General features: G+C 56.2%; 3 protein-coding genes across 3 annotated transcripts in view; 2 read left to right on the forward strand and 1 right to left on the reverse strand.

Moving 5' to 3' along the window:
• Positions 1-2,073, forward strand: part of PHF12 (PHD finger protein 12) — a 61,316-nt gene extending 59,243 nt beyond the window's left edge. Inside the window, exon 15 of the mRNA XM_060756678.2 lies at positions 771-2,073. Within this exon, the coding sequence (XP_060612661.2) occupies positions 771-1,159 (389 nt within the window). The 3' untranslated portion in view covers positions 1,160-2,073. The remainder of the gene's footprint in view (positions 1-770) is intronic.
• Positions 2,074-8,523: 6,450 nt separating this feature from the next.
• On the forward strand, positions 8,524-26,856 carry LOC132763297 (dehydrogenase/reductase SDR family member 13-like). The gene is made up of 5 exons (XM_060756677.2): positions 8,524-8,891; positions 9,067-9,185; positions 10,581-10,704; positions 13,087-13,398; positions 26,490-26,856. Exons 1-5 carry the CDS (start codon positions 8,735-8,737, stop codon positions 26,750-26,752), a joined length of 975 nt encoding a protein of 324 aa, XP_060612660.2. The 5' UTR covers positions 8,524-8,734; the 3' UTR covers positions 26,753-26,856.
• LOC137097679 (platelet binding protein GspB-like) lies at positions 15,313-23,643 on the reverse strand (the record flags this gene model as incomplete). The annotated part of the gene is made up of 7 exons (XM_067472223.1): positions 15,313-15,721; positions 16,403-17,089; positions 17,723-17,953; positions 18,155-18,409; positions 18,803-19,033; positions 19,139-19,993; positions 20,075-23,643. Coding segments are annotated over 7 exons (6,237 nt in total), but the record flags the coding sequence as incomplete, so codon positions are not given.
• Positions 26,857-27,459: the final 603 nt, after the last annotated feature.

Raw genomic sequence — 27,459 nt, forward strand, 5'->3', positions numbered from 1 at the left:
TTCCAAAGAAGGAGCCTCCACCACACTCCGGGGCAGAGAGTTCCACTGCTGAACGGCTCTCACAGTCAGGAAGTTCTTCCTAATGTTCAGATGGAATCTCCTTACTTGTACTTTGAAGCCATTGTTTCGTATCCTAGTCTCCAAGGAAGCAGAAAACAAGCTTGCTCCCTCCTCCTCCCTGTGGCTTCCTCTCACATATTTATACATGGCTGTCATATCTCCTCTAAGCCTTCTCTTCTTCAGGCTAAACATGCCCAGTTCCCTAAGCCGCTCCTCATAGGGCTTGTTCTCCAGACCCTTGATCATTTGAGTCGCTCTCCTCTGGACACATTCCAGCTTGTCAACATCTCTTTTCAATTGTGGTGCCCAGAATTGGACACAATATTCCAGGTGTGGTCTAACCAGAGCAGAATAGAGCATGGGGAGCATAGAATCATAGAATCAAAGAGTTGGGAGAGACCTCATGGGCCATCATCCAGTCCAACCCCGTTCTGCCAAGAAGCAGGAATATTGCATTCAAATCACCCCTGACAGATGGCCATCCAGCCTCTGCTTCAAAGCTTCCAAAGAAGGAGCCTCCACCACACTCCGGGAAAGGCAGAGAGTTCCACTGCTGAACGGCTCTCACAGTCAGGAAGTTCTTCCTCATGTTCAGATGGAATCTCCTCCAAAATAATTGTTGTTGTTGTTATTATTATTATTATGTGGAATGAGCAGTCCTGTCCTGTTCCATTGAGGCCTTGTCTCCAGCCGTGTCTTTTTTCCCCCAGAGCGCCACAAGAGCCGGAAGCAGCAGCAGCAGCAGAAGCAGGAGGAAGCTCCTCCCAGCGAGGAGGCGCCCGGGGCGGCAGTGGCAGGGTCGTCGGCGGTGATGGCAATGCGCTCTCAGGCTCAGGGCCCGGCGCTGCGCCCGTGCAACTGCAAGGCCAGCAGCTCCAGCCTGATTGGGGGCAGCGGAGCCGGCTGGGAGGGGACGGCCCTCTTGCACCACGGCAGCTACATCAAGCTGGGCTGCCTCCAGTTCGTCTTCAGCGTCACGGAGTTTGCGACCAAACAACCCCGGGGCATTGGCATTGGCGGAGAGGCGGACTTGGAGGAGAAGCTGCCCCTGGCCAAGGCCCACCAGGTCCCCGTGCTGCGCTCCCACTCGGTGCCCTAGGACCCACGCCGAGGGGGGGGGGAAGGTGTCCGAGGGGGGATCAGAGACCCTCGCCTCTCCCCTTTTGCATGGATGACATGAAGAAGAACTTCCAGAGTCTCTCTCCTTCCTTTCTTTTTTTTTTTTTGTAATGGTTTGCTCAAGTTTTAGGGGGCATTTGCACATATATTTGTACTATATACATTTCATTTAAGAGCCCGAACCCACCGGAGGAGGAGGAGGAAACTGCTGCGGACACTTCGGCCCCCCCCGCCCCCCCCCCTCCGCCGGCCGTTGTAAAAAAGAAAAAGAAAAACAGACCCAGAAAAAACTTGTTCTATTTTGTGCCAGTGACAATAGTTTTTTATATTAAAAAAAAAAAAGAGAGAAAGAAAGAAATACAGTTTTCATACCGCAAACAAAAAAAAATAATAATTCTATACCATTATCACGGTTGTATTATTTAATTGTAAAGGCGTTGCTCTATTATTATTATTATTATTATTACTATTATTATTATTCTCTTTCTTTTCTTTTTTTTTTTTCCTTCCTCCCCTCCCTGCTGCAAGTTCACCTCTGTGACGGTGGCAGTGAGAAGAGAGGGGGGGCGCTTTTCTCCAACTATTAATTAATTCATTAATTAATTATTCATTAATTAATTATTATTATTCTGGCATCCATCCTGTTTTGCAGACGATGACGAGAAGTATTTGCAGTGGGAAGGGAGGGGAGGGGAGGGGAGGGGGGGCCTTTCTGTGTAAATAACCCCCCCATTGACGGCATTTTTTTCCCCCCCACTCCGTGTTTTTTAAGCTGTGTACAGTGCTCCGTTGTGGTATGACGTTGCCTCCGGTTTGTCTATTGTAGCAAAGCGTTTCTTTGTCGTGAGCCTGTTTTTATGTCCTCCTCTCCCCCTCTCGACCCCCACACCCCACCCCACCAACCCCCCCCCCCCTTATTCTCTCCGCAGCCGATGTACAGAAGTAATTGCAATGTTTTAGGCTTCTACGGAAACCTTTTTCTTTTCTCTTCTTTTTCCCCCTTCCTTCCTTCCGCCCCTGTATTCTGTATATAAAACAACACAAAATACGGCACTCACCGGTGTCTCTGCCTGTCTGTCGGGACTCCGGAAGAAGCGCTCAGGCCCTCCTCCTCCTGCCGCATTTCAGGGCTCTTCTGAAATCGAGGTCTGAGGGGGTTCGCAACGTCTGGATACAGCCCCCCAAGGACCTTGACCCACCCACCCCCCCGCACCCCAAACTTTAGACTTAGGGTCAACCTAAGTCTACAGTTTGGGAGCCTCCGGTGGCACAGTGGGGGCTCCCAAGCTTGTGCTGACAGGTCGGAGGTTCGAATCCAGGGAGAGTGTGGATGAGCTCCCTCCATCAGTTCCAGCTCCCCACGCGGGGACATGAGGGAAGCCTCCCACAAGGATGGTAAAACATCAAAACATCCGGGCAGCGTCCTTGCAGAACAGCCAATTCTGAGCAACGTTCCCTGGGCAACGTCCTTGCAGACAGCCAATTCTGAGCAACATCAACTGGGTAATATCCTTGCAGACAGCCAATTCTGGGCAACGTCCTGGCAGACAGCCAATTCCAGGCAACATCCTCTAAGCAATGGCCTTGCAGACGGCCAATCCCGGGCAACATCCCCTGGGCAACATCCTTGCAGACGGCCAATTCTGGGTAACGTCCTTGCAGACGGCCAATTCTGAGCAATGTCCTTGCAGACGGCCAATTCTGGGCGTCTTTGCAGATGGCCAATTCTGGGCAATGTCCTTGCAGACAGCCAGTTCTGGGCAACATCCCCTTAGCAACGTCCTTGCAGACGGCCAATTGTGAGCACCGTCCTTGCAGAAGGCCAATTCTGGGCAACGTCCTTGCAGACGGCTAATTCTAGGCAACATCCTTGCAGACAGACAATTCTGGGCAACATCCCCTGAACAACGTCTTTGCAGATGGCCAATCCCGGGCAACATCCCCTGGGCAACGTCCTTGCAGACGGCCAATTCTAGGCAACATCCCTTGAGCAACATCTATGGCCAATTGTGAGCAACGTCCTTGCAGACGGCCAATTCTGGGCAATGTCCTTGCACACAGACAATTCTGGGCAACATCCCGAGTAACGTCCTTGCAGACGGCCAATTCTAGGCAACGTCCTTGCAGACAGCCAATTATCGGCAACATCCCCTGAGCAACGTCCTTGCAGACGGCCAATCCCGGGCAACATCCCCTGGGCAACATGCTTGCAGATGGCCAATTCTGGGCAACGTCCTTGCAGATGGCCAATTATCTCACACCAGAAGCAACTTGCAGTTTGTCCTGTTGCTCCTGACATGAACAAAAAAACTACATCTAGAACAGCACCCCCTGGTGGCACAGCAGATTAAACTGCTGAGCTGCCTAACTTGCTGACCGAAAGGTGGGCAATTTGAATCCAGGGAGTGGGGTGAACTCCTGCTATTAGCACCAGCTTCTGCCAACCTAGCAGTTCGAAAACATGCAAATGTGAGTAGATCAATAGGTACCGCTTCTGCGGGAAGGTAACCGCTCCATGCAGTCCTGCGAGTGGCCACATGACCTTGGAGGTATCTACGGACAACGCCAGCTCTTTGGCTTAGAAATGGAGATGAGCACCAGAGTCGGACACGTGCAGGATGAGTAGCCTGTCAGTGTAGCATGCCACCCATTTGAGCCAGGTGAGTCATCCTACTACTAGGAACCAACCATGTTGTAAGAGGCCACCTGCGGAGATCTGGCCCTTTGCTTGGGATTGAACAACCAGGTGAGCACCCTGCATTTTTGGTCGAATGCCAGAGTGAGAGGTGAGACGGAAGGGGAAAGGGGAGCAAGCGCTTTGCGTGGACTTCCGTGGTGCACATCCCAGCATCCCCTCATCCTGCCCAGTCCTTGCAACTCCACAAAGTTTTGCATTAAAGCCTTGCTTCCCTAATAGAGTACATTGGGAGAGGGTCAAAGGCAGAAATCTGGAGGGAAGCTGGGACTTTAGTGCCCAAGAAAATGACTTCATGGAGGCCAATAGGCCAGGAGGTCCCCAAAGTAACGGTCTGCGGTCCAGATGCGGCCCTTGACCCGGCCCTCCACCCAAAACCCTAAAATGACTTGAAATGACTTGGAGGCACACAATGACAATGAAAATCCGAACAAAGTTGACAATCTTCTCAATCAAACACAGGCCCACATTTCCCATTACTAGTCACTGGGTTGTATGTTTTCTGGGCTGTCTGGCCATGTTCCAGAAGCATTCTGTCCTGACGTTTCGTCCACATCTATGGCAGCCATCCACAGAGGTTGAGATCTTGTCGAAGGCTTTAATGGCTGGAATCACTGGGTGGTTGTAGGTTTTTCAGGCTATATGGCCATGTTCTAGAAGCATTCTCTCCTGATGTTTCGCCCACATCTATGGCAGCCATCCTCAGAGGTTGCGAGGTCTTGTCGAAGGCTTTAATGGCTGGAATCACTGGGTTGTTGTAGGTTTTTCGGGCTATATGGCCATGTTCTAGAAGCATTCTCTCCTGACGTTTCGCCCACATCTATGGCAGCCATCCCCAGAGGTTGCGAGGTCTTGTCATAAGCCTTTCATGGCTGGAATCACTGGGTGGTTGTAGGTTTTTCGGGCTATATGGCCATGTTCTAGAAGCATTCTCTCCTGACGTTTTGCCCACATCTATGGCAAGCATCCTCAGAGGTTGTGAGGTCTTCTCAAAGGCTTTTGTGACTGGAATCACTGGGTTGTAGGTTTTCCAGGCTATATGGCCATGTTCCAGAAGCATTCTCTCCTGATGTTTCACCCAGAACTATGGCAGGCATCCTCAAAGATTGTGAGGTTTGGGGTTTCTCCCACCCTGGTCATCATTCCATAGATAACATTTCCTAGTTTCCAACAGACCTCACAACTGGGTTGTTGTAGGTTTTTCGGGCTATATGGCCATGTTCTAGAAGCATTCTCTCCTGACGTTCTGCCTGCATCTATGACAAGCATCCTCAGAGGTTGTGAGGTCGTCCTAGGATGCTTGCCATAGATGCAGGCGAAACATCAGGAGAGAATGCTTCTGGAGTGCGGCCAGACAGCTTGGAAAACACACAACAACCCAGTGATTCCAGCCATGAAAGCCTTAACAAGACCTCACAACCTCTGAGGATGCCTGTCATAGATGTGGGCGAAATGTCAGGAAAGAATGCTTCTAGAACATGGCCATATAGCCCAAAAAAACCTACAACAACTATGAAAAACTTCGACAAGACCTCACAACCTCTGAGCATGGTTGCCTAGATGTGGGTGAAACATCAGGAGAGAATGCTTCTGGAGCACGGCCAGACAGCCTGGAAAACACAACAACCCAGTGATTGCAGCCATGAAAGCCTTCAACAAGACCTCACAACCTCTGAGGATGCCTGCCATAGATGTGGGCGAAACGTCAGGAGAGAATGCTTCTGGAACATGGCAGGGCAGCCCAGAAAACTCACAGCAACCCAGTGATTCCGGCCATGAAAGCTTTCAACAATACATTATATACTGGTCAATTTATGTCGTTTCAAACGGTTCTTTGTTTGCAATATTGTATTGTGGCTCAGTGGGTTAAACCGCTGAGCTGCTGAGCTTGTTCCGGAAGGTTGCAGGTTCAAAGCTGGGGGAGCGGTGTGAGCTTCCGCTGTCCGCCCCAGCTTCTGCCAACCTAGCAGTTCAAAACATGCAAATATGAGTAGATCAATAGGGGAAGGTAAGGGCGCTCCATGCAATCATGCCACTGGCCACATGACTTTGGAGGTGTCCATCATAATAATAATAAATAATAATAAACTTTATTTAATACCCCACCACTATCTCCCCAATGGGGACTCGGGGTGGCTTACATGACGCCAAGCCCAACAGCATATTACAATAAAATAAAACAAAAACCACAATAGCAACACAATAAAATACAACATATAGAATCCTAGTGTTGGAAGAGACCTCCTGGGCCATCATCCAGTCCAACCCCATTCTGCCAAGAAGCAGGAATATTGCATTTAAATCACCCCTGACAGATGGCCATCCAGCCTCTGTTTCAAAGCTTCCAAAGAAGGAGCCTCCACCATGCTCTGGGGCAGAGAGTTCCACTGCTGAACAGCTCTCACAGTCAGGAAGTACAAAACATCAACAACAACAACAAAAAATTGACAAAACCAGCACTTTGGCTCAGAAATGGAGATGAGCATCAGAGTTGGACACAACTGGACTTAATGTCAGGGGAAAACCTTTACTTATTGTTTGTTTGTTTGTTTTGCACTCCAAATTAGTTGTTCGCACTAGTGTGTCTCGGAATCCGTTCGGCCTCTGATCGTTTTACGGGGCCGCAAACTAGCCCTCGACTTAGAAAGTTTGAGGACCCTTGCGTTTCACAATCTCATAGTTAAATTCCAATTCCACAATTGTCAGTCCTTTCAGTCCTATCCATCTGGTTTCCATATCTAATTATCAGATTGCCCAAAGGCCTGGTCCCACAACCACGTCTTTACCTTCCTCCTGAAGGCGAGGAGGGATGTTGATGCCCTGATTTCCCCCAGAAGTGAGTTCCACAGGTGGGGGGCCACCACCGAGAAGGCCCTGCTCCTCGTCCCCACCAACCTCACTTGGGATAGCGGTGGGGTCGAGAGCAGGGCCTCCCCAGATGATCTCAAATTCCGGGGTGGGACGTAGAGGGAGATACGTTCTGACAGATACACAGGACCGGAACCGTAAAGGGTTTGTAGGTCAAAACCAGCACCTTGAATTGTGCTCGGAATTGAACCGGCAGCCAGTGGAGCTGACGCAACAGGGGGGCAATGCTCCCGTCAGATTCCTTCTCAAGTAATAATCCTCAGAGCTCGGGATGCTTGTCTGTTCTTGAGGTGAAAAGCCCATGTCTGAATTTTAGATGGGTTAGGGATCAGCTGGTTTTCCCTGTAATAGGCAGTAAAAGCACCTAGAGCTTCGGAGAGCTTCTTTTCAACCACCTCAAAGGTCCCTGCTTGAGCGGTGATGGCACGATCATCAGCATAGATGAAGCTCTCTGTCCCTTCTGGCAGTGGCTGGTCATTTGTGTAGATGTGGAACATGGATGGAGCAAGCACGCTCCCCTGAGGCAGGCCGTTCTTCTGTTCCCGCCATCTGCTTCTCTGGCCCTGGAACTCCACAAAAAAGCTCCTGTTCTGTAGCTGATTTCCTTGAGTGGTGATGGCACAATCGTCAGCATAGATGAAACTCTCTGTCCCTCATCACTGGTCATTTGTATAAATGTTAAACACTGATGGAGCAAGTACACTCCCCTGAGGCAGGCTGTTCTGTTTCCGCTTCTCTGGCCCTGGAACTCAACAAAAAAGCTCCTGTATTGTAGCAGGTTTCCTATGAAGCATTGCAGCGCACCCAAATCCCTGGGAGGAGTCACTCTGGACCATGCTCTGACCTACAAGAAGCACTGCCTGAACATCAAGCAAAAAGTGGGTGCTAGAAACAATATCATACGAAAGCTGACTGGCACAACCTGAGGATCACAACCAGACACAGTGAAGACATCTGCCCTTGCGCTATGCTACTCTGCTGCTGAGTACGCATGCCCAGTGTGGAACACATCTCACCACGCTAAAACAGTAGATGTGGTTCTTAATGAGACATGCTGCATTATCACGGGGTGTCTGCGCCCTACACCACTGGAGAAACTACACTGCTTAGCCGGTATCGCACCACCTGACATCCGCCGGGAAGTAGCAGCCAATAGTGAAAGGACCAAGGCAGGGACATCTCCAGCTCATCCCTTGTTTGGGTATCAGCCAGCACGCCAACGACTTAAATCAAGACATAGTTTCCTAAGATCTACAGAGACACTCGCTGGAACACCTCAGCAAGCGAGAGTCCAAAAGTGGCAGGCTCAAACCCAAAACCTGATACCAAATGAGAGACTCCCCCTGGGCACACAGAGGACTGGGCGATTTGGAAGGTGCTGAACAGACTGCGCTCTGGCACCACGAGATGCAGAGCCAACCTCAAGAAAGTGGAGTCCACGACATGCGAGTGCGGAGAGGAGCAAACCACTGACCACCTGCTGCAATGCAACCTGAGCCCTGCCACATGATGCACAAGGGAGGACCTTCTTGCAGCAACACCAGAAGCACTCCAAGTGGCCAGATACTGGTCAAAGGACATCTAATCAGCTACCAAGCTTGCAAACTCTGTGTTTTGTCTGTTTTGTTCTGTTAGAAATGTTGACTGGTTGCCCTGACACGACAAATAACTACACCTCTACTAATCCCGAAGCCTTCCGATGGTGTCCTGGGGTTGGCCGAGCTCTCCTGAGTCAACTCCTGCTCACCATCTGCTTTTCTGGATCCAGCTCCTCTAGTCGATTGGGACCTGGCAGATCTGCTCTCAGATCATCAAACCTGACCGTTGGATTAGGAGGAAGCGGGACTCGCCCACAAACATCAGAGCTGGAGGAGGAGATTGAGAACTGAGAGGAGGAGCAACTGAGAGTGTTGTGCAGCTCTGGGCAGGAAGGAGAAGGCTTGCTCTCGGTGAGCTGCCCGGTCGGAGCCAAATCTTGCAGGAAAGGGCGTGATGGAGTTGGTCGGAGAGGTCCTGATGGGCCTGGGGCTGACCCTGCTAGGTTTGGGGCTACTGGTGGTCCTCTATACCGTGGTCTACCGGACGTGCATCAAGGGGAAGGAGTGCCGGAACAAGACCAGCCTGCGGGGCAAGACGGTCCTCCTCACCGGTCAGCATGTTGGGGGGCATCTTTGGGTCACAGGGTGGCCGGGACTGTGGAAGGTGCACGGGGAGGAGGATCTGCCACACCTTCCAAGCGTACGACCTGCCACGGAGAAGTTGGCGTCCTTCCAACGTCAAGGGTTGGGATTCAGACTTGGTTGGTTCTTTGCTCTCTGTCGTAGGTGGGAACAGTGGGATCGGGAAGGCGACGGCACTGGACTTGGCCCGCAGAGGAGCCAGGGTCATCGTGGCAAGCCGAAATAGGAAGCTGGGGGAATCTGCCGCCTGCGAGATCCGGAAGGTAAGGAACCGTCTTGGAGTTGAAGTCCAAAACGTTGGTTATGGGCCCAGCGCTCCACTCAAGCTGCTGAGGGGGGAAAGGAAAGAGCTTGGAGCTGTTAGGAATTGTGGAGTTTGGAGTCCAAAACATTGGTTATGGGTCCAGCGCTCAGCTTGAGCTACTGAGAGAGGAAAGGAAAGGGCCTGAGGCTCTTAGGAATTGTGGAGTTTGGAGTCCAAAACATTGGTTATGGGCCCAGCACTCAGCTTGAATTACAGAGGGGGGAAAGGAAAGGGCCTGAGGCTCTTAGGAATTGTGGGGTTTGGAGTCCAAAACTTTGGTTATGGGCCCAGCACTCAGCTTGAGCTACTGAGAGAGGAAAGGAAAGGGCCCAAGGCTCTTAGGAATTGTGGGGTTTGGAGTCCAAAACTTTGGTTATGGGCCCAGCACTCAGCTTAAGCTACTGAGGGTGTAAAGGTACAGGCCTGAGGCTCTTAGGAATTGTGGGGTTTGGAGTCCAAAACATTGGTTATGGGCCCAGCACTCAGCTTAAGCTACTGAGGGTGTAAAGGTACAGGCCTGAGGCTCTTAGGAATTGTGGGGTTTGGAGTCCAAAACTTTGGTTATGGGCCCAGCACTCAGCTTAAGCTACTGAGGGTGTAAAGGTACAGGCCTGAGGCTCTTAGGAATTGTGGAGTTTGGAGTCCAAAACATTGGTTATGGGCCCAGCACTCAGCTTGAATTACAGAGGGGGGAAAGGAAAGGGCCTGAGGCTCTTAGGAATTGTGGGGTTTGGAGTCCAAAACTTTGGTTATGGGCCCAGCACTCAGCTTAAGCTACTGAGGGTGTAAAGGTACAGGCCTGAGGCTCTTAGGAATTGTGGAGTTTGGAGTCCAAAACATTGGTTATGGGCCCAGCACTCAGCTTGAATTACAGAGGGGGGAAAGGAAAGGGCCTGAGGCTGTTAGGAATTGTGGGGTTTGGAGTCCAAAACATTGGTTATAGGCCCAGCACTCAGCTTGAGCTACTGAGAGAGGAAAGGAAAGGGCCTGAGGCCCTTAGGAATTGTGGGGTTTGGAGTCCAAAACATTGGTTATGGGCCCAACACTCAGCTTAAGCTGCTGAGGGGGAAAAGAAAATGGACTGAGGCTGTTAGGAGTTGTGGAGGTTGGAGTCCAAAACATTGGTTATGGGCCCAGCACTCAGCTTGAGCTACTGAGGGGGAAAAGAAAATGGACTGAGGCTGTTAGGAATTGTGGGGGTTGGAGTCCAAAACACCTGGATGGAGGGTCCAAGTTGGCCCATGCCTGGACTTCAGTCATCTTTGCAGTGTTGTCATTCCTCAGAGGAACAGAACCGAAGACCGGTTGACGACTAACTTGCTTCCCATGGTTTTCCGTGTTTCCCTCTCTGCAGGAAAGCGGGAACAACGAGGTGCTCTACATGAGCCTGGACTTGGGCAGCCTGCGTTCCGTCCGAGCTTTTGCGGAGGACTTCTTGCAGTCGGAGGCCCGCCTGGACATCCTCATTAACAACGCAGGTCAGAGCTTGGCCTGGATGTGGGGTTGACCCCAGACCTCCCCAGCGGACTGGCCGGTCCGTTGACGAGCTCCATGTGTGGGCAACGACCTTAGGTGGCCCTCTCAGGGGTAACGCCTGGGTGATAATACAGGAACGTTGGCCATTGACAGATATCCTTGGGTGGTTATGATCCTAGAAGCTGGTCAGAGCTCAACCCAGAGTGGGGCTGTCCTCACTTCCTGGCGTTCCTTCCATTTGCCTGTCCAACGATGGGGATGCCATTACAACCGTTGGGAAACAGAACACGCCATAGATCAGTGTTTCTCAACCTGGGGGTCGGGAGGTGGTCAGATGGTCATCAAGGACTATCGGAAAACACAGTATTTTCTGATGGTCATGGGAGTTCTGTGTGCCAAGTTTGATTCAATTCCATCATTGGTGGAGTTCACAATTCTCTGTGATTGTAGGTGAACTATTAATCCCAGCAACTACAACTCCCAAATGTCAAGGTCTATTTCCCCCAAACTCTACCAGTGTAGACCTCTACCAACCCCCAAATATCAAGCTCTACTTTTCCCTAAACTCCATCAGTGTTCACATTTGGGAATATTGACTATTCATGCCAAGTTTGGTCCAGATCTATCATTGTTTGAGTCCACTGGATGTAGGTGAATTACAACTCCCAAACTCAAGGTCAATGCCCACCAAACCTTTCCAGTATTCTCTGTTGGTCATGGGAGTTCTGTGTGCCAAGTTTGGTTCAATTCCATCATTGGTGGAGTTCACAATGCTCTTTGATTATAGGTGAACTATAAATCCCAGCAACTGCAACTCCCAAATGTCAAGGTCTATTTCCCCCAAACTCTACCAGTGTTCACATCTGGGCATATTGAGTATTGGTGCCAAGATTGCTCCAGATCTATCATTCTTTGAGTCCACTGGATGTAAGTGAACTACAACTCCCAAACTCCACCAGTGTTCACATTTGGGCATATTGACTATTCATGCCAAGTTTGGTCCAGATCTATCATTGTTTTGAGTCCACTGAGTGTAGGTGAACTACAACTCCCAAACTCAAGTATTCTCTGTTGGTCGTGGGAGTTCTGTGTGCCAAGTTTGGTTCAATTCCATCATTGGTGGAGTTCACAATGCTCTTTGATTGTAGCTGAACTACAACTCCCAAACTCAAGGTCAATGCCTACCAAACCCTTCCAGTATTCTCTATTGGACATGGGAGTTCTGTGTGCCAAGTTTGGTTCGATTCCATCATTGATGGAGTTCATAATGCTCTTTGATTGTAGGTGAACTATAAATCCCAGCAACTACAACTCCCAAATATCAATCTGTACTTTCCCCAAACTCCACTAGGGTTCACATCTGGGCATATTGAGTATTGGTGCCAAGATTGCTCCAGATCTATCATTCTTTGAGTCCACTGGATGTAAGTGAATTACAACTCCCAAACTCCACCAGTGTTCGCATATTGACTATTCATGCCAAGTTTGGTCCAGATCCATCATTGTTTGAGTCCATTGGATGGAGGTGAACTACAACTCCCAAACTCAAGTATTCTCTGTTGGTCGTGGAGTTCTGTGTGCCAAACTTGGTTCAATTCCATCATTGGTGGAGTTCACAATGCTCTTTGATTGTAGCTGAACTACAACTCCCAAACTCAAGGTCAATGCCTACCAAACCGTTCCAGTATTCTCTGTTGGTTGTGGGAGTTCTGTGTGCCAAGTTTGGTTCGATTCCATCATTGGTGAAGTTCAGAATGCTCTTTGATTGTAGGTGAACTATAAATCCCAGCAACTACAACTCCCAAATACCAATCTGTACTTTCCCCAAACTCCACCAGTGTTCACATTTGGGCATATTGACTATTCTCTGTTGGTGATGGGACTTCTGTGTGCCAAGTTTGGTTCAATTCCATCATTGGTGGAGTTCACAATGCTCTTCGATTGTAGGTGAACTATAAATCCCAGCAACTACAACTCCCAAATACCAATCTGTACTTTCCCCAAACTCCACCAGTGTTCACATTTGGGCATATTGACTATTCTCTGTTGGTGATGGGACTTCTGTGTGCCAAGTTTGGTTCAATTCCATCATTGGTGGAGTTCACAATGCTCTTTGATTGTAGGTGAACTATACATCCCAGCAACTACAACTCCCAAATATCAATCTGTACTTTCCCCAAACTCCACCAGTGTTCACATTTGGGCATATTGACTATTCTCTGTTGGTGATGGGACTTCTGTGTGCCAAGTTTGGTTCGATTCCATCATTGGTGGAGTTCACAATGCTCTTTGATTGTAGGTGAACTATAAATCCCAGCAACTACAACTCCCAAAAGTTATGAAGTAGCAATGGAAATAATGTTGTGGTTGCTCTCTCCCCATAGCTGTGATCTGCGAAGGCGAATCCGAGGACGGCTTCAACGTGACCTTCCAGGTGAACCACTTGGGCCACTTCCTCCTGACCCACCTCCTCCTGGACCGCGTCAAGCAGTGTTCCCCCAGTCGAGTGGTCATCGTCTCCTCCGACGTCCATCGCAAAGGGACCATCGACTTCCAGAAGGTCCACAAGCCGGTGGAGGGCTACCTGAAGGCCTTCCAGTCTTACTGCAACAGCAAGCTGGCCAACGTCCTGCACGTCCGAGAGCTGGCCAGGAGGCTCCGAGGGACCAACGTGACCTTCTACGCCGTTCACCCAGGTTGGTGGTCATCGGGAGCGAGGGTGTCCCTCAAAGGTCATGGAGATACCACCATAGTCCTTGTGGGTCACTTCCAGAGATCTTGACAGGCGAAAACAGGGTGGTGGAAGCATGCTTTGATAATTTCCAATTTCCATGGTGAGCTTGTCATGAGGTTTTCTTGGCATGGTTTCCTCTGAGGAGGCTGAGCATTGAGCAACTTGCTTGGGGTCACCCTGGGTCAGAACTTTCCAAATTTTCCATGTTTTGAGAGAAGCATCCTTTCGTTTAGTTCCACTGCCAACCCGGCTGTTCAACCAACCACTTATGAAGGTTTCATACAATATATGGATAGACCACATCAGCTCTAGATAATTAAATGTGGTTTTCTGTGGGCGAGCAGATGGGGACTACTGGATGGCATGTGTTCTGTATCAGAAACTAGAGCTGATGTGGTCTATCCAGTGCCATTTTCTGAATCAGCTGACGTAGTCTGTCCAATGCCATTTTCTGAACCAGCTGATGTGGTCTATCCAATGCAGTTTTCAGAATCATCTGATGTGGTCTATCCAATGCCATTTTCTGAATCAGCTGATGTGGTCTATCCAATGCAGTTTTCAGAATCAGCTGATGTGGCCTATCCAATGCCATTTTCTGAACCAGCCGATGTGGTCTGTCCAGTGTCGTTTTCTGAACCAGCCGATGTTGTCTATCCAATGCAGTTTTCAGAATCAGCTGATGTGGTCTATCCAATGCAGTTTTCAGAATCATCTGATGTGGTCTATCCAATGCCATTTTCTGAATCAGCTGATGTGGTCTATCCAATGCAGTTTTCAGAATAGCTGATGTGGTCTGTCCAATGCCATTTTCTGAACCAGCTGATGTGGTCTATCCAATGCCATTTTCTGAACCAGCTGATGTGGTCTGTCCAATGCCATTTTCTGAACCAGCTGATGTGGTCTATCCAATGCCATTTTCTGAATCAGCTGATGTGGTCTATCCAGTGCCATTTTCTGAATCAGCCGATGTGGTCTATCCAATGCCATTTTCTGAACCAGCTGATGTGGTCTATCCAATGCCATTTTCTGAACCAGCTGATGTGGTTTATCCAAGGCCATTTTCTGAATCAGCATCCCCAAATAACCAAACTGAATCTAAAGTGGACCAAAAACTGATTTGTAACCCCTTTGGTACTAATGTTGGAGAGGGTTCCCTGGTCAAGGGGGTCTCTGGTCAAGTGGTCCCTGGTCAAAAAAAGGTTGGGAACCACTGCTCTAGAGCCGCTCCATGAGTTTTATCAAAAAACATCATTGTCCACATTGTGTCTTAATTAGGAACTTAGTGGAAGTTATTGCAACTCAGTCACCATAATTGTGCAAAGTGTAATTGTGAGAACAATCCCTACAACATTTTTCAGTCGACACACCTAAGGAACTCCAGGCAACAGTCCCAATGCACAGTTTGGTCTTTCCGTGGCCAAAAAGTGATCCGAATCCTTGACTTTGCAATGCTGAAAGCACAACAGACGAGGCCCAGCCACAACCTTGGAGGTGGAAAGAGAGCCGGACCACTCTCTTTCGTCCCGAGAGCCCTGTCACCCTTCATTAAGCCGTGCCGCTTAACGAGGCCGGCTGTGTGGCTAGGAGTCGGTTCAGGCGAGGCACTGATCCTCCGATCCCTTCACGACTTCTCTTACCCTTGACCTGACTTTGGACTCGTAATCTCCCCGGCAATTCCCTCCTTTCTTTCACTCACTCTGAACTTGCGGCGGCTTATTTACTTATTTGACTTTGGACGACACTCCCACATTTACAGCCGCTTGGTGTTTACCCGCTTTAAAATGGGATGGTTACCAAATTGGCTCGTCTTGCAAAAACTCTGCTCATGTCTCCAAATGCGGGTATCTAATCTTGATTCGAAATGTGGCATTTTAATCTATTTTGGCAACCTTGCACGGGCTGTGACCGGAAAGAGAGAAGAAGTGGGTACCATCATGTCACATAATACTAAGGTGGGCAAGTTGGCGGCGGGACTGGCAGGCGGGTTGGCGGTGGGACTAACGGGCAAGTTGGCAGAGGGACTGGCGGGCAGGTTGGTGGTGGTACTGATGAGCAAGTTAGCAGTGGGACTGACAGGCAGGTAGGTGGTGGGACTGATGGGCAGGTTGGCGGAGGGACTGGCGGGCAGGTTGGCGGCGGGACTGACAGGAAGGTTGGCGGTGGGACTGACAGGCAAATTAGCGGTGGGACTGGCGGGCAGGTTGGCGGCGGGACTGACAGGCGGGTTGGCGGTGGGACTAACGGGCAAGTTGGCGGAGGGACTGGTGGGCAGGTTGGCGGCGGGACTGACAGGAAGGTTGGCGGTGGGACTGACAGGCAAATTAGCGGTGGGACTGGCGGGCAGGTTGGCGGCGGGACTGACAGGAAGGTTGGCGGTGGGACTGACAGGCAAATTAGCGGTGGGACTGGCGGGCAGGTTGGCGGTGGGACTGACAGGAAGGTTGGCGGTGGGACTGACAGGCAAATTAGCGGTGGGACTGGCGGGCAGGTTGGCGGCGGGACTGACAGGCGGGTTGGCGGTGGGACTAACGGGCAAGTTGGCGGAGGGACTGGCGGGCAGGTTGGCGGCGGGACTGACAGGAAGGTTGGCGGTGGGACTGACAGGCAAATTAGCGGTGGGACTGGCGGGCAGGTTGGCGGCGGGACTGACAGGAAGGTTGGCGGTGGGACTGACAGGCAAATTAGCGGTGGGACTGGCGGGCAGGTTGGCGGTGGGACTGACAGGAAGGTTGGCGGTGGGACTGACAGGCAAATTAGCGGTGGGACTGGCGGGCAGGTTGGCGGCGGGACTGACAGGCGGGTTGGCGGTGGGACTAACGGGCAAGTTGGCGGAGGGACTGGCGGGCAGGTTGGCGGCGGGACTGACAGGAAGGTTGGCGGTGGGACTGACAGGCAAATTAGCGGTGGGACTGGCGGGCAGGTTGGCGGTGGGACTGACAGGAAGGTTGGCGGTGGGACTGACAGGCAAATTAGCGGTGGGACTGGCGGGCAGGTTGGCGGCGGGACTGACAGGCGGGTTGGCGGTGGGACTAACGGGCAAGTTGGCGGAGGGACTGGCGGGCAGGTTGGCGGCGGGACTGACAGGAAGGTTGGCGGTGGGACTGACAGGCAAATTAGCGGTGGGACTGGCGGGCAGGTTGGCGGCGGGACTGACAGGCGGGTTGGCGGTGGGACTAACGGGCAAGTTGGCGGAGGGACTGGCGGGCAGGTTGGCGGCGGGACTGACAGGAAGGTTGGCGGTGGGACTGACAGGCAAATTAGCGGTGGGACTGGCGGGCAGGTTGGCGGCGGGACTGACAGGCGGGTTGGCGGTGGGACTAACGGGCAAGTTGGCGGAGGGACTGGCGGGCAGGTTGGCGGCGGGACTGACAGGAAGGTTGGCGGTGGGACTGACAGGCAAATTAGCGGTGGGACTGGCGGGCAGGTTGGCGGCGGGACTGACAGGCGGGTTGGCAGTGGGACTAACGGGCAAGTTGGCGGAGGGACTGGCGGGCAGGTTGGCGGCGGGACTGACAGGAAGGTTGGCGGTGGGACTGACAGGCAAATTAGCGGTGGGACTGGCGGGCAGGTTGGCGGCGGGACTGACAGGCGGGTTGGCGGTGGGACTAACGGGCAAGTTGGCGGAGGGACTGGCGGGCAGGTTGGCGGCGGGACTGACAGGAAGGTTGGCGGTGGGACTGACAGGCAAATTAGCGGTGGGACTGGCGGGCAGGTTGGCGGCGGGACTGACAGGAAGGTTGGCGGTGGGACTGACAGGCAAATTAGCGGTGGGACTGGCGGGCAGGTTGGCGGCGGGACTGACAGGCGGGTTGGCGGTGGGACTAACGGGCAAGTTGGCGGAGGGACTGGCGGGCAGGTTGGCGGCGGGACTGACAGGAAGGTTGGCGGTGGGACTGACAGGCAAATTAGCGGTGGGACTGGCGGGCAGGTTGGCGGCGGGACTGACAGGAAGGTTGGCGGTGGGACTGACAGGCAAATTAGCGGTGGGACTGGCGGGCAGGTTGGCGGCGGGACTGACAGGCGGGTTGGCGGTGGGACTAACGGGCAAGTTGGCGGAGGGACTGGTGGGCAGGTTGGCGGCGGGACTGACAGGAAGGTTGGCGGTGGGACTGACAGGCAAATTAGCGGTGGGACTGGCGGGCAGGTTGGCGGCGGGACTGACAGGAAGGTTGGCGGTGGGACTGACAGGCAAATTAGCGGTGGGACTGGCGGGCAGGTTGGCGGTGGGACTGACAGGAAGGTTGGCGGTGGGACTGACAGGCAAATTAGCGGTGGGACTGGCGGGCAGGTTGGCGGCGGGACTGACAGGCGGGTTGGCGGTGGGACTAACGGGCAAGTTGGCGGAGGGACTGGCGGGCAGGTTGGCGGCGGGACTGACAGGAAGGTTGGCGGTGGGACTGACAGGCAAATTAGCGGTGGGACTGGCGGGCAGGTTGGCGGCGGGACTGACAGGCGGGTTGGCGGTGGGACTAACGGGCAAGTTGGCGGAGGGACTGGCGGGCAGGTTGGCGGCGGGACTGACAGGAAGGTTGGCGGTGGGACTGACAGGCAAATTAGCGGTGGGACTGGCGGGCAGGTTGGCGGCGGGACTGACAGGAAGGTTGGCGGTGGGACTGACAGGCAAATTAGCGGTGGGACTGGCGGGCAGGTTGGCGGTGGGACTGACAGGAAGGTTGGCGGTGGGACTGACAGGCAAATTAGCGGTGGGACTGGCGGGCAGGTTGGCGGCGGGACTGACAGGCGGGTTGGCGGTGGGACTAACGGGCAAGTTGGCGGAGGGACTGGCGGGCAGGTTGGCGGCGGGACTGACAGGAAGGTTGGCGGTGGGACTGACAGGCAAATTAGCGGTGGGACTGGCGGGCAGGTTGGCGGCGGGACTGACAGGCGGGTTGGCGGTGGGACTAACGGGCAAGTTGGCGGAGGGACTGGTGGGCAGGTTGGCGGCGGGACTGACAGGAAGGTTGGCGGTGGGACTGACAGGCAAATTAGCGGTGGGACTGGCGGGCAGGTTGGCGGCGGGACTGACAGGAAGGTTGGCGGTGGGACTGACAGGCAAATTAGCGGTGGGACTGGCGGGCAGGTTGGCGGCGGGACTGACAGGCGGGTTGGCGGTGGGACTAACGGGCAAGTTGGCGGAGGGACTGGCGGGCAGGTTGGCGGCGGGACTGACAGGAAGGTTGGCGGTGGGACTGACAGGCAAATTAGCGGTGGGACTGGCGGGCAGGTTGGCGGCGGGACTGACAGGCGGGTTGGCGGTGGGACTAACGGGCAAATTAGCGGTGGGACTGGCGGGCAGGTTGGCGGCGGGACTGACAGGAAGGTTGGCGGTGGGACTGACAGGCAAATTAGCGGTGGGACTGGCGGGCAGGTTGGCGGCGGGACTGACAGGCGGGTTGGCGGTGGGACTAACGGGCAAGTTGGCGGAGGGACTGGCGGGCAGGTTGGCGGCGGGACTGACAGGAAGGTTGGCGGTGGGACTGACAGGCAAATTAGCGGTGGGACTGGCGGGCAGGTTGGCGGCGGGACTGACAGGCGGGTTGGCGGTGGGACTAACGGGCAAGTTGGCGGAGGGACTGGCGGGCAGGTTGGCGGCGGGACTGACAGGAAGGTTGGCGGTGGGACTGACAGGCAAATTAGCGGTGGGACTGGCGGGCAGGTTGGCGGTGGGACTGACAGGAAGGTTGGCGGTGGGACTGACAGGCAAATTAGCGGTGGGACTGGCGGGCAGGTTGGCGGCGGGACTGACAGGCGGGTTGGCGGTGGGACTAACGGGCAAGTTGGCGGAGGGACTGGCGGGCAGGTTGGCGGCGGGACTGACAGGAAGGTTGGCGGTGGGACTGACAGGCAAATTAGCGGTGGGACTGGCGGGCAGGTTGGCGGCGGGACTGACAGGCGGGTTGGCGGTGGGACTAACGGGCAAGTTGGCGGAGGGACTGGCGGGCAGGTTGGCGGCGGGACTGACAGGAAGGTTGGCGGTGGGACTGACAGGCAAATTAGCGGTGGGACTGGCGGGCAGGTTGGCGGCGGGACTGACAGGCGGGTTGGCGGTGGGACTAACGGGCAAGTTGGCGGAGGGACTGGCGGGCAGGTTGGCGGCGGGACTGACAGGAAGGTTGGCGGTGGGACTGACAGGCAAATTAGCGGTGGGACTGGCGGGCAGGTTGGCGGCGGGACTGACAGGCGGGTTGGCGGTGGGACTAACGGGCAAGTTGGCGGAGGGACTGGCGGGCAGGTTGGCGGCGGGACTGACAGGAAGGTTGGCGGTGGGACTGACAGGCAAATTAGCGGTGGGACTGGCGGGCAGGTTGGCGGCGGGACTGACAGGCGGGTTGGCGGTGGGACTAACGGGCAAGTTGGCGGAGGGACTGGCGGGCAGGTTGGCGGCGGGACTGACAGGAAGGTTGGCGGTGGGACTGACAGGCAAATTAGCGGTGGGACTGGCGGGCAGGTTGGCGGCGGGACTGACAGGCGGGTTGGCGGTGGGACTAACGGGCAAGTTGGCGGAGGGACTGGCGGGCAGGTTGGCGGCGGGACTGACAGGAAGGTTGGCGGTGGGACTGACAGGCAAATTAGCGGTGGGACTGGCGGGCAGGTTGGCGGTGGGACTGACAGGAAGGTTGGCGGTGGGACTGACAGGCAAATTAGCGGTGGGACTGGCGGGCAGGTTGGCGGCGGGACTGACAGGCGGGTTGGCGGTGGGACTAACGGGCAAGTTGGCGGAGGGACTGGCGGGCAGGTTGGCGGCGGGACTGACAGGAAGGTTGGCGGTGGGACTGACAGGCAAATTAGCGGTGGGACTGGCGGGCAGGTTGGCGGCGGGACTGACAGGCGGGTTGGCGGTGGGACTAACGGGCAAGTTGGCGGAGGGACTGGCGGGCAGGTTGGCGGCGGGACTGACAGGAAGGTTGGCGGTGGGACTGACAGGCAAATTAGCGGTGGGACTGGCGGGCAGGTTGGCGGCGGGACTGACAGGCGGGTTGGCGGTGGGACTAACGGGCAAGTTGGCGGAGGGACTGGCGGGCAGGTTGGCGGCGGGACTGACAGGCGGGTTGGCGGTGGGACTAACGGGCAAGTTGGCGGAGGGACTGGCGGGCAGGTTGGCAGAGGGACTGACAGGAAGGTTGGCGGTGGGACTGACAGGCAAATTAGCGGTGGGACTGGCGGGCAGGTTGGCGGCGGGACTGACAGGCGGGTTGGCGGTGGGACTAACGGGCAAGTTGGCGGAGGGACTGGCGGGCAGGTTGGCGGCGGGACTGACAGGAAGGTTGGCGGTGGGACTGACAGGCAAATTAGCGGTGGGACTGGCGGGCAGGTTGGCGGAGGGGTTGGCGGTGGGACTGGTGGGCAGGTTGGCGGAGGGGTTGGCGGTGGGACTGGCGGGCAGGTTGGCGGAGGGGTTGGCGGTGGGACTGGTGGGCAGGTTGGTGGTAGGACTGGCAGACAGGTTGGCAGAGGGACTGACAGGAAGGTTGGCGGTGGGACTGATGAGCAAGTTAGCGGTGGGACTGGCAGGCAGGTTGGCGGAGAGGTTGGCGGTGGGACTGACAGGCAGGTTGACGGAGAGGTTGGCGGTGGGACTGGCAGGCAGGTAGGTGGTGGGACTGACAGGCAAGTTGGCGGCGGGACTTGCGGGCAGGTTGGCAGAGGGACTGACAGGAAGGTTGGCGGTGGGACTGATGAGCAAGTTAGCGGTGGGACTGGCAGGCAGGTTGGCGGAGGGGTTGGCGGTGGGACTGATGGGTAAGTTGGCGGCAGGACTGGCAGGCGGGTTGGCAGAGGGACTGACAGGAAGGTTGGCGGTGGGACTGATGAGCAAGTTAGCGGTGGGACTGGCAGGCAGGTTGGCGGAGGGGTTGGCGGTGGGACTGAGGGGTAAGTTGGCGGCAGGACTGGCAGGCGGGTTGGCAGAAGGACTGACAGGAAGGTTGGCGGTGGGACTGATGAGCAAGTTAGCGGTGGGACTGGCAGGCAGGTTGGCGGAGGGGTTGGCGGTGGGACTGGTGGGCAGGTTGGTGGTAGGACTGGCAGACAGGTTGGCGGCGGGAATGGCGGGCAGGTTGACAGTGGGACTGACAGGCAGGTTGACGGAGAGGTTGGCGGTGGGACTGGCAGGCAGGTAGGTGGTGGGACTGACAGGCAAGTTGGCGGCGGGACTTGCGGGCAGGTTGGCAGAGGGACTGACAGGAAGGTTGGCGGTGGGACTGACGGGCAAGTTAGTGGTGGGACTGACGGGCAGGTTGGTGGTGGGACTGGCGGGCAGGTTGGCAGCAGGACTGACGAGCAGGTTGGCGGCAGGACTGGTGGGCAGGTTGCCGGTGGGACTGACGGGCAGGTTGGCGGTGGAACTGGCGGGCAGGTTGGCGGTGGGACTAATGGGCAAGTTGGCGGAGGGACTGACAGGAAGGTTGGCGGTGGGACTGATGGGCAAGTTAGCGGTGGGAATGATGGGCAGGTTGGCGGAGAGTTTGGCGGTGGGACTGACAGGAAGGTTGGCGGTGGGACTGACGGGCAAGTTAGCGGTGGGACTGGCAGGCAGGTTGGTGGGCAGGTTAGTGGTGGGACTGGCGGGCAGGTTGGCGGCGGGACTGACAGGCGGGTTGGCGGTGGGACTAACGGGCAAGTTGGCGGAGGGACTGGCGGGCAGGTTGGCAGAGGGACTGACAGGAAGGTTGGCGGTGGGACTGACAGGCAAATTAGCGGTGGGACTGGCGGGCAGGTTGGCGGCGGGACTGACAGGCGGGTTGGCGGTGGGACTAACGGGCAAGTTGGCGGAGGGACTGGCGGGCAGGTTGGCGGCGGGACTGACAGGAAGGTTGGCGGTGGGACTGACAGGCAAATTAGCGGTGGGACTGGCGGGCAGGTTGGCGGAGGGGTTGGCGGTGGGACTGGTGGGCAGGTTGGCGGAGGGGTTGGCGGTGGGACTGGCGGGCAGGTTGGCGGAGGGGTTGGCGGTGGGACTGGTGGGCAGGTTGGTGGTAGGACTGGCAGACAGGTTGGCAGAGGGACTGACAGGAAGGTTGGCGGTGGGACTGATGAGCAAGTTAGCGGTGGGACTGGCAGGCAGGTTGGCGGAGAGGTTGGCGGTGGGACTGACAGGCAGGTTGACGGAGAGGTTGGCGGTGGGACTGGCAGGCAGGTAGGTGGTGGGACTGACAGGCAAGTTGGCGGCGGGACTTGCGGGCAGGTTGGCAGAGGGACTGACAGGAAGGTTGGCGGTGGGACTGATGAGCAAGTTAGCGGTGGGACTGGCAGGCAGGTTGGCGGAGGGGTTGGCGGTGGGACTGATGGGTAAGTTGGCGGCAGGACTGGCAGGCGGGTTGGCAGAGGGACTGACAGGAAGGTTGGCGGTGGGACTGATGAGCAAGTTAGCGGTGGGACTGGCAGGCAGGTTGGCGGAGGGGTTGGCGGTGGGACTGAGGGGTAAGTTGGCGGCAGGACTGGCAGGCGGGTTGGCAGAAGGACTGACAGGAAGGTTGGCGGTGGGACTGATGAGCAAGTTAGCGGTGGGACTGACAGGCAGGTTGGCGGAGGGGTTGGCGGTGGGACTGGTGGGCAGGTTGGTGGTAGGACTGGCAGACAGGTTGGCGGCGGGAATGGCGGGCAGGTTGACAGTGGGACTGACAGGCAGGTTGACGGAGAGGTTGGCGGTGGGACTGGCAGGCAGGTAGGTGGTGGGACTGACAGGCAAGTTGGCGGCGGGACTTGCGGGCAGGTTGGCAGAGGGACTGACAGGAAGGTTGGCGGTGGGACTGACGGGCAAGTTAGTGGTGGGACTGACGGGCAGGTTGGTGGTGGGACTGGCGGGCAGGTTGGCAGCAGGACTGACGAGCAGGTTGGCGGCAGGACTGGTGGGCAGGTTGCCGGTGGGACTGACGGGCAGGTTGGCGGTGGAACTGGCGGGCAGGTTGGCGGTGGGACTAATGGGCAAGTTGGCGGAGGGACTGACAGGAAGGTTGGCGGTGGGACTGATGGGCAAGTTAGCGGTGGGAATGATGGGCAGGTTGGCGGAGAGTTTGGCGGTGGGACTGACAGGAAGGTTGGCGGTGGGACTGACGGGCAAGTTAGCGGTGGGACTGGCAGGCAGGTTGGTGGGCAGGTTAGTGGTGGGACTGGCGGGCACGTTGGTGGTAGGAATGGCGGACAGGTTGGCGGTGGAACTAACGGGCAAATTGGCAGAGGGACTGACGGGCAGGTTGGCGGCGGGACTGACAGGAAGGTTGGCGGTGGGACTGACAGGCAAATTAGCGGTGGGACTGGCGGGCAGGTTGGCGGAGGGGTTGGCGGTGGGACTGGTGGGCAGGTTGGCGGAGGGGTTGGCGGTGGGACTGGCGGGCAGGTTGGCGGAGGGGTTGGCGGTGGGACTGGTGGGCAGGTTGGTGGTAGGACTGGCAGACAGGTTGGCAGAGGGACTGACAGGAAGGTTGGCGGTGGGACTGATGAGCAAGTTAGCGGTGGGACTGGCAGGCAGGTTGGCGGAGAGGTTGGCGGTGGGACTGACAGGCAGGTTGACGGAGAGGTTGGCGGTGGGACTGGCAGGCAGGTAGGTGGTGGGACTGACAGGCAAGTTGGCGGCGGGACTTGCGGGCAGGTTGGCAGAGGGACTGACAGGAAGGTTGGCGGTGGGACTGATGAGCAAGTTAGCGGTGGGACTGGCAGGCAGGTTGGCGGAGGGGTTGGCGGTGGGACTGATGGGTAAGTTGGCGGCAGGACTGGCAGGCGGGTTGGCAGAGGGACTGACAGGAAGGTTGGCGGTGGGACTGATGAGCAAGTTAGCGGTGGGACTGGCAGGCAGGTTGGCGGAGGGGTTGGCGGTGGGACTGAGGGGTAAGTTGGCGGCAGGACTGGCAGGCGGGTTGGCAGAAGGACTGACAGGAAGGTTGGCGGTGGGACTGATGAGCAAGTTAGCGGTGGGACTGACAGGCAGGTTGGCGGAGGGGTTGGCGGTGGGACTGGTGGGCAGGTTGGTGGTAGGACTGGCAGACAGGTTGGCGGCGGGAATGGCGGGCAGGTTGACAGTGGGACTGACAGGCAGGTTGACGGAGAGGTTGGCGGTGGGACTGGCAGGCAGGTAGGTGGTGGGACTGACAGGCAAGTTGGCGGCGGGACTTGCGGGCAGGTTGGCAGAGGGACTGACAGGAAGGTTGGCGGTGGGACTGACGGGCAAGTTAGTGGTGGGACTGACGGGCAGGTTGGTGGTGGGACTGGCGGGCAGGTTGGCAGCAGGACTGACGAGCAGGTTGGCGGCAGGACTGGTGGGCAGGTTGCCGGTGGGACTGACGGGCAGGTTGGCGGTGGAACTGGCGGGCAGGTTGGCGGTGGGACTAATGGGCAAGTTGGCGGAGGGACTGACAGGAAGGTTGGCGGTGGGACTGATGGGCAAGTTAGCGGTGGGAATGATGGGCAGGTTGGCGGAGAGTTTGGCGGTGGGACTGACAGGAAGGTTGGCGGTGGGACTGACGGGCAAGTTAGCGGTGGGACTGGCAGGCAGGTTGGTGGGCAGGTTAGTGGTGGGACTGGCGGGCACGTTGGTGGTAGGAATGGCGGACAGGTTGGCGGTGGAACTAACGGGCAAATTGGCAGAGGGACTGACGGGCAGGTTGGCGGCGGGACTGACAGGAAGGTTGGCGGTGGGACTGACAGGCAAATTAGCGGTGGGACTGGCGGGCAGGTTGGCGGAGGGGTTGGCGGTGGGACTGGTGGGCAGGTTGGCGGAGGGGTTGGCGGTGGGACTGGCGGGCAGGTTGGCGGAGGGGTTGGCGGTGGGACTGGTGGGCAGGTTGGTGGTAGGACTGGCAGACAGGTTGGCAGAGGGACTGACAGGAAGGTTGGCGGTGGGACTGATGAGCAAGTTAGCGGTGGGACTGGCAGGCAGGTTGGCGGAGAGGTTGGCGGTGGGACTGACAGGCAGGTTGACGGAGAGGTTGGCGGTGGGACTGGCAGGCAGGTAGGTGGTGGGACTGACAGGCAAGTTGGCGGCGGGACTTGCGGGCAGGTTGGCAGAGGGACTGACAGGAAGGTTGGCGGTGGGACTGATGAGCAAGTTAGCGGTGGGACTGGCAGGCAGGTTGGCGGAGGGGTTGGCGGTGGGACTGATGGGTAAGTTGGCGGCAGGACTGGCAGGCGGGTTGGCAGAGGGACTGACAGGAAGGTTGGCGGTGGGACTGATGAGCAAGTTAGCGGTGGGACTGGCAGGCAGGTTGGCGGAGGGGTTGGCGGTGGGACTGAGGGGTAAGTTGGCGGCAGGACTGGCAGGCGGGTTGGCAGAAGGACTGACAGGAAGGTTGGCGGTGGGACTGATGAGCAAGTTAGCGGTGGGACTGACAGGCAGGTTGGCGGAGGGGTTGGCGGTGGGACTGGTGGGCAGGTTGGTGGTAGGACTGGCAGACAGGTTGGCGGCGGGAATGGCGGGCAGGTTGACAGTGGGACTGACAGGCAGGTTGACGGAGAGGTTGGCGGTGGGACTGGCAGGCAGGTAGGTGGTGGGACTGACAGGCAAGTTGGCGGCGGGACTTGCGGGCAGGTTGGCAGAGGGACTGACAGGAAGGTTGGCGGTGGGACTGACGGGCAAGTTAGTGGTGGGACTGACGGGCAGGTTGGTGGTGGGACTGGCGGGCAGGTTGGCAGCAGGACTGACGAGCAGGTTGGCGGCAGGACTGGTGGGCAGGTTGCCGGTGGGACTGACGGGCAGGTTGGCGGTGGAACTGGCGGGCAGGTTGGCGGTGGGACTAATGGGCAAGTTGGCGGAGGGACTGACAGGAAGGTTGGCGGTGGGACTGATGGGCAAGTTAGCGGTGGGAATGATGGGCAGGTTGGCGGAGAGTTTGGCGGTGGGACTGACAGGAAGGTTGGCGGTGGGACTGACGGGCAAGTTAGCGGTGGGACTGGCAGGCAGGTTGGTGGGCAGGTTAGTGGTGGGACTGGCGGGCACGTTGGTGGTAGGAATGGCGGACAGGTTGGCGGTGGAACTAACGGGCAAATTGGCAGAGGGACTGACGGGCAGGTTTGCGGCGGGACTGACGGGCAAGTGCTGTCCTCTTTTGTTGTTCCCTTCAGGGGCTGTCCACACCAACGCCCTGCGGTATTCCCCTCTCTGGGTGCAGTACCCCTACCTGGGCTTCACCTGGCTCTTCTTCCGAGACGCCCACAACGGGGCCCAGACCTCCATCTACTGCGCCACGGAGGAGGGCCTTGAGCCGCTCAGCGGGAGCTATTTTGACAACTGCCGGCGAGACGATACCTGTCCGCTTGGGCGGGATGATGCTTTGGCCACGAAGCTCTGGGAATTCAGCGAGAGGCTGCTGGGAATCGCCCCTTAGTCATGCGCATCCCAGTCGACACCGGATTTGTACTCATCATAAAAATACAATATTGGTTCATCTTTCAAAGATCTTTCTACTAAGTAATAAAAACTGATGTGTTACTTGCTTTTTTTCCTCCTTCGTTCCGGATATCTCCAGAGTGTTTTGGATCAAGCACATGCTCATCTTTTGGAGGGAGCTGTGGAATGAACCCTCGATACCAGCATTTCTCAATCTGGGGTGTCAAAGGGGTTGCCAAAGACCATCAGAAAACACAGTATTTTCTGTTGGTTGTGGGGTCTCTGTGTGGGAAGTTTGGCCCAATTCTATCATTGGAGGGGTTAGGAATGCTATTTGATTGCAGGTGAACTATAAATCCCAGCAATTACAACTCCCAAATGCCAAGGTCTATATTCCCCAAACTTCACCAGTGTTCATTTGAGCACATTGAGTATTAGTGCCATGTTTGGTCCCGATCCATCACTGTTTGAGTCCACAGTGCTCTCTGGATATAGGTGAACTACAACTCCCAAACTCTAGATGAATGCCCAGCAAACCCTTCCAGTATTTTCTATCAGTCATAGGAGTTCTGTGTGCCAAGATTGGTGCCATTCCATCATTGGTGGAGTTCAGAATGCTCTTTGATTGTAGGTGAACTATAAATCCCAGCAACTACAACTCCCAAATGCCAAGGTCTATTTCCCCCAAACTCCACTAGTGTTCAC

Source organism: Anolis sagrei, chromosome 11 (genome assembly GCF_037176765.1).
Source record: "Anolis sagrei isolate rAnoSag1 chromosome 11, rAnoSag1.mat, whole genome shotgun sequence".
In the NCBI taxonomy this organism is placed as follows: Eukaryota; Metazoa; Chordata; class Lepidosauria; order Squamata; family Dactyloidae; genus Anolis; species Anolis sagrei.

Excerpts from the sequence above, each read along its gene's own strand:
- LOC132763297 (XM_060756677.2), top strand. The coding sequence starts at position 8,735 with ATGGAGTTGGTCGGAGAGGTCCTGATGGGCCTGGGGCTGACCCTGCTA. Across the intron at positions 9,186-10,580 it reads CCGCCTGCGAGATCCGGAAG|GAAAGCGGGAACAACGAGGT; the intron begins GTAAGGAACCGT and ends CCCTCTCTGCAG. Across the intron at positions 10,705-13,086 it reads CATCCTCATTAACAACGCAG|CTGTGATCTGCGAAGGCGAA; the intron begins GTCAGAGCTTGG and ends CTCTCCCCATAG.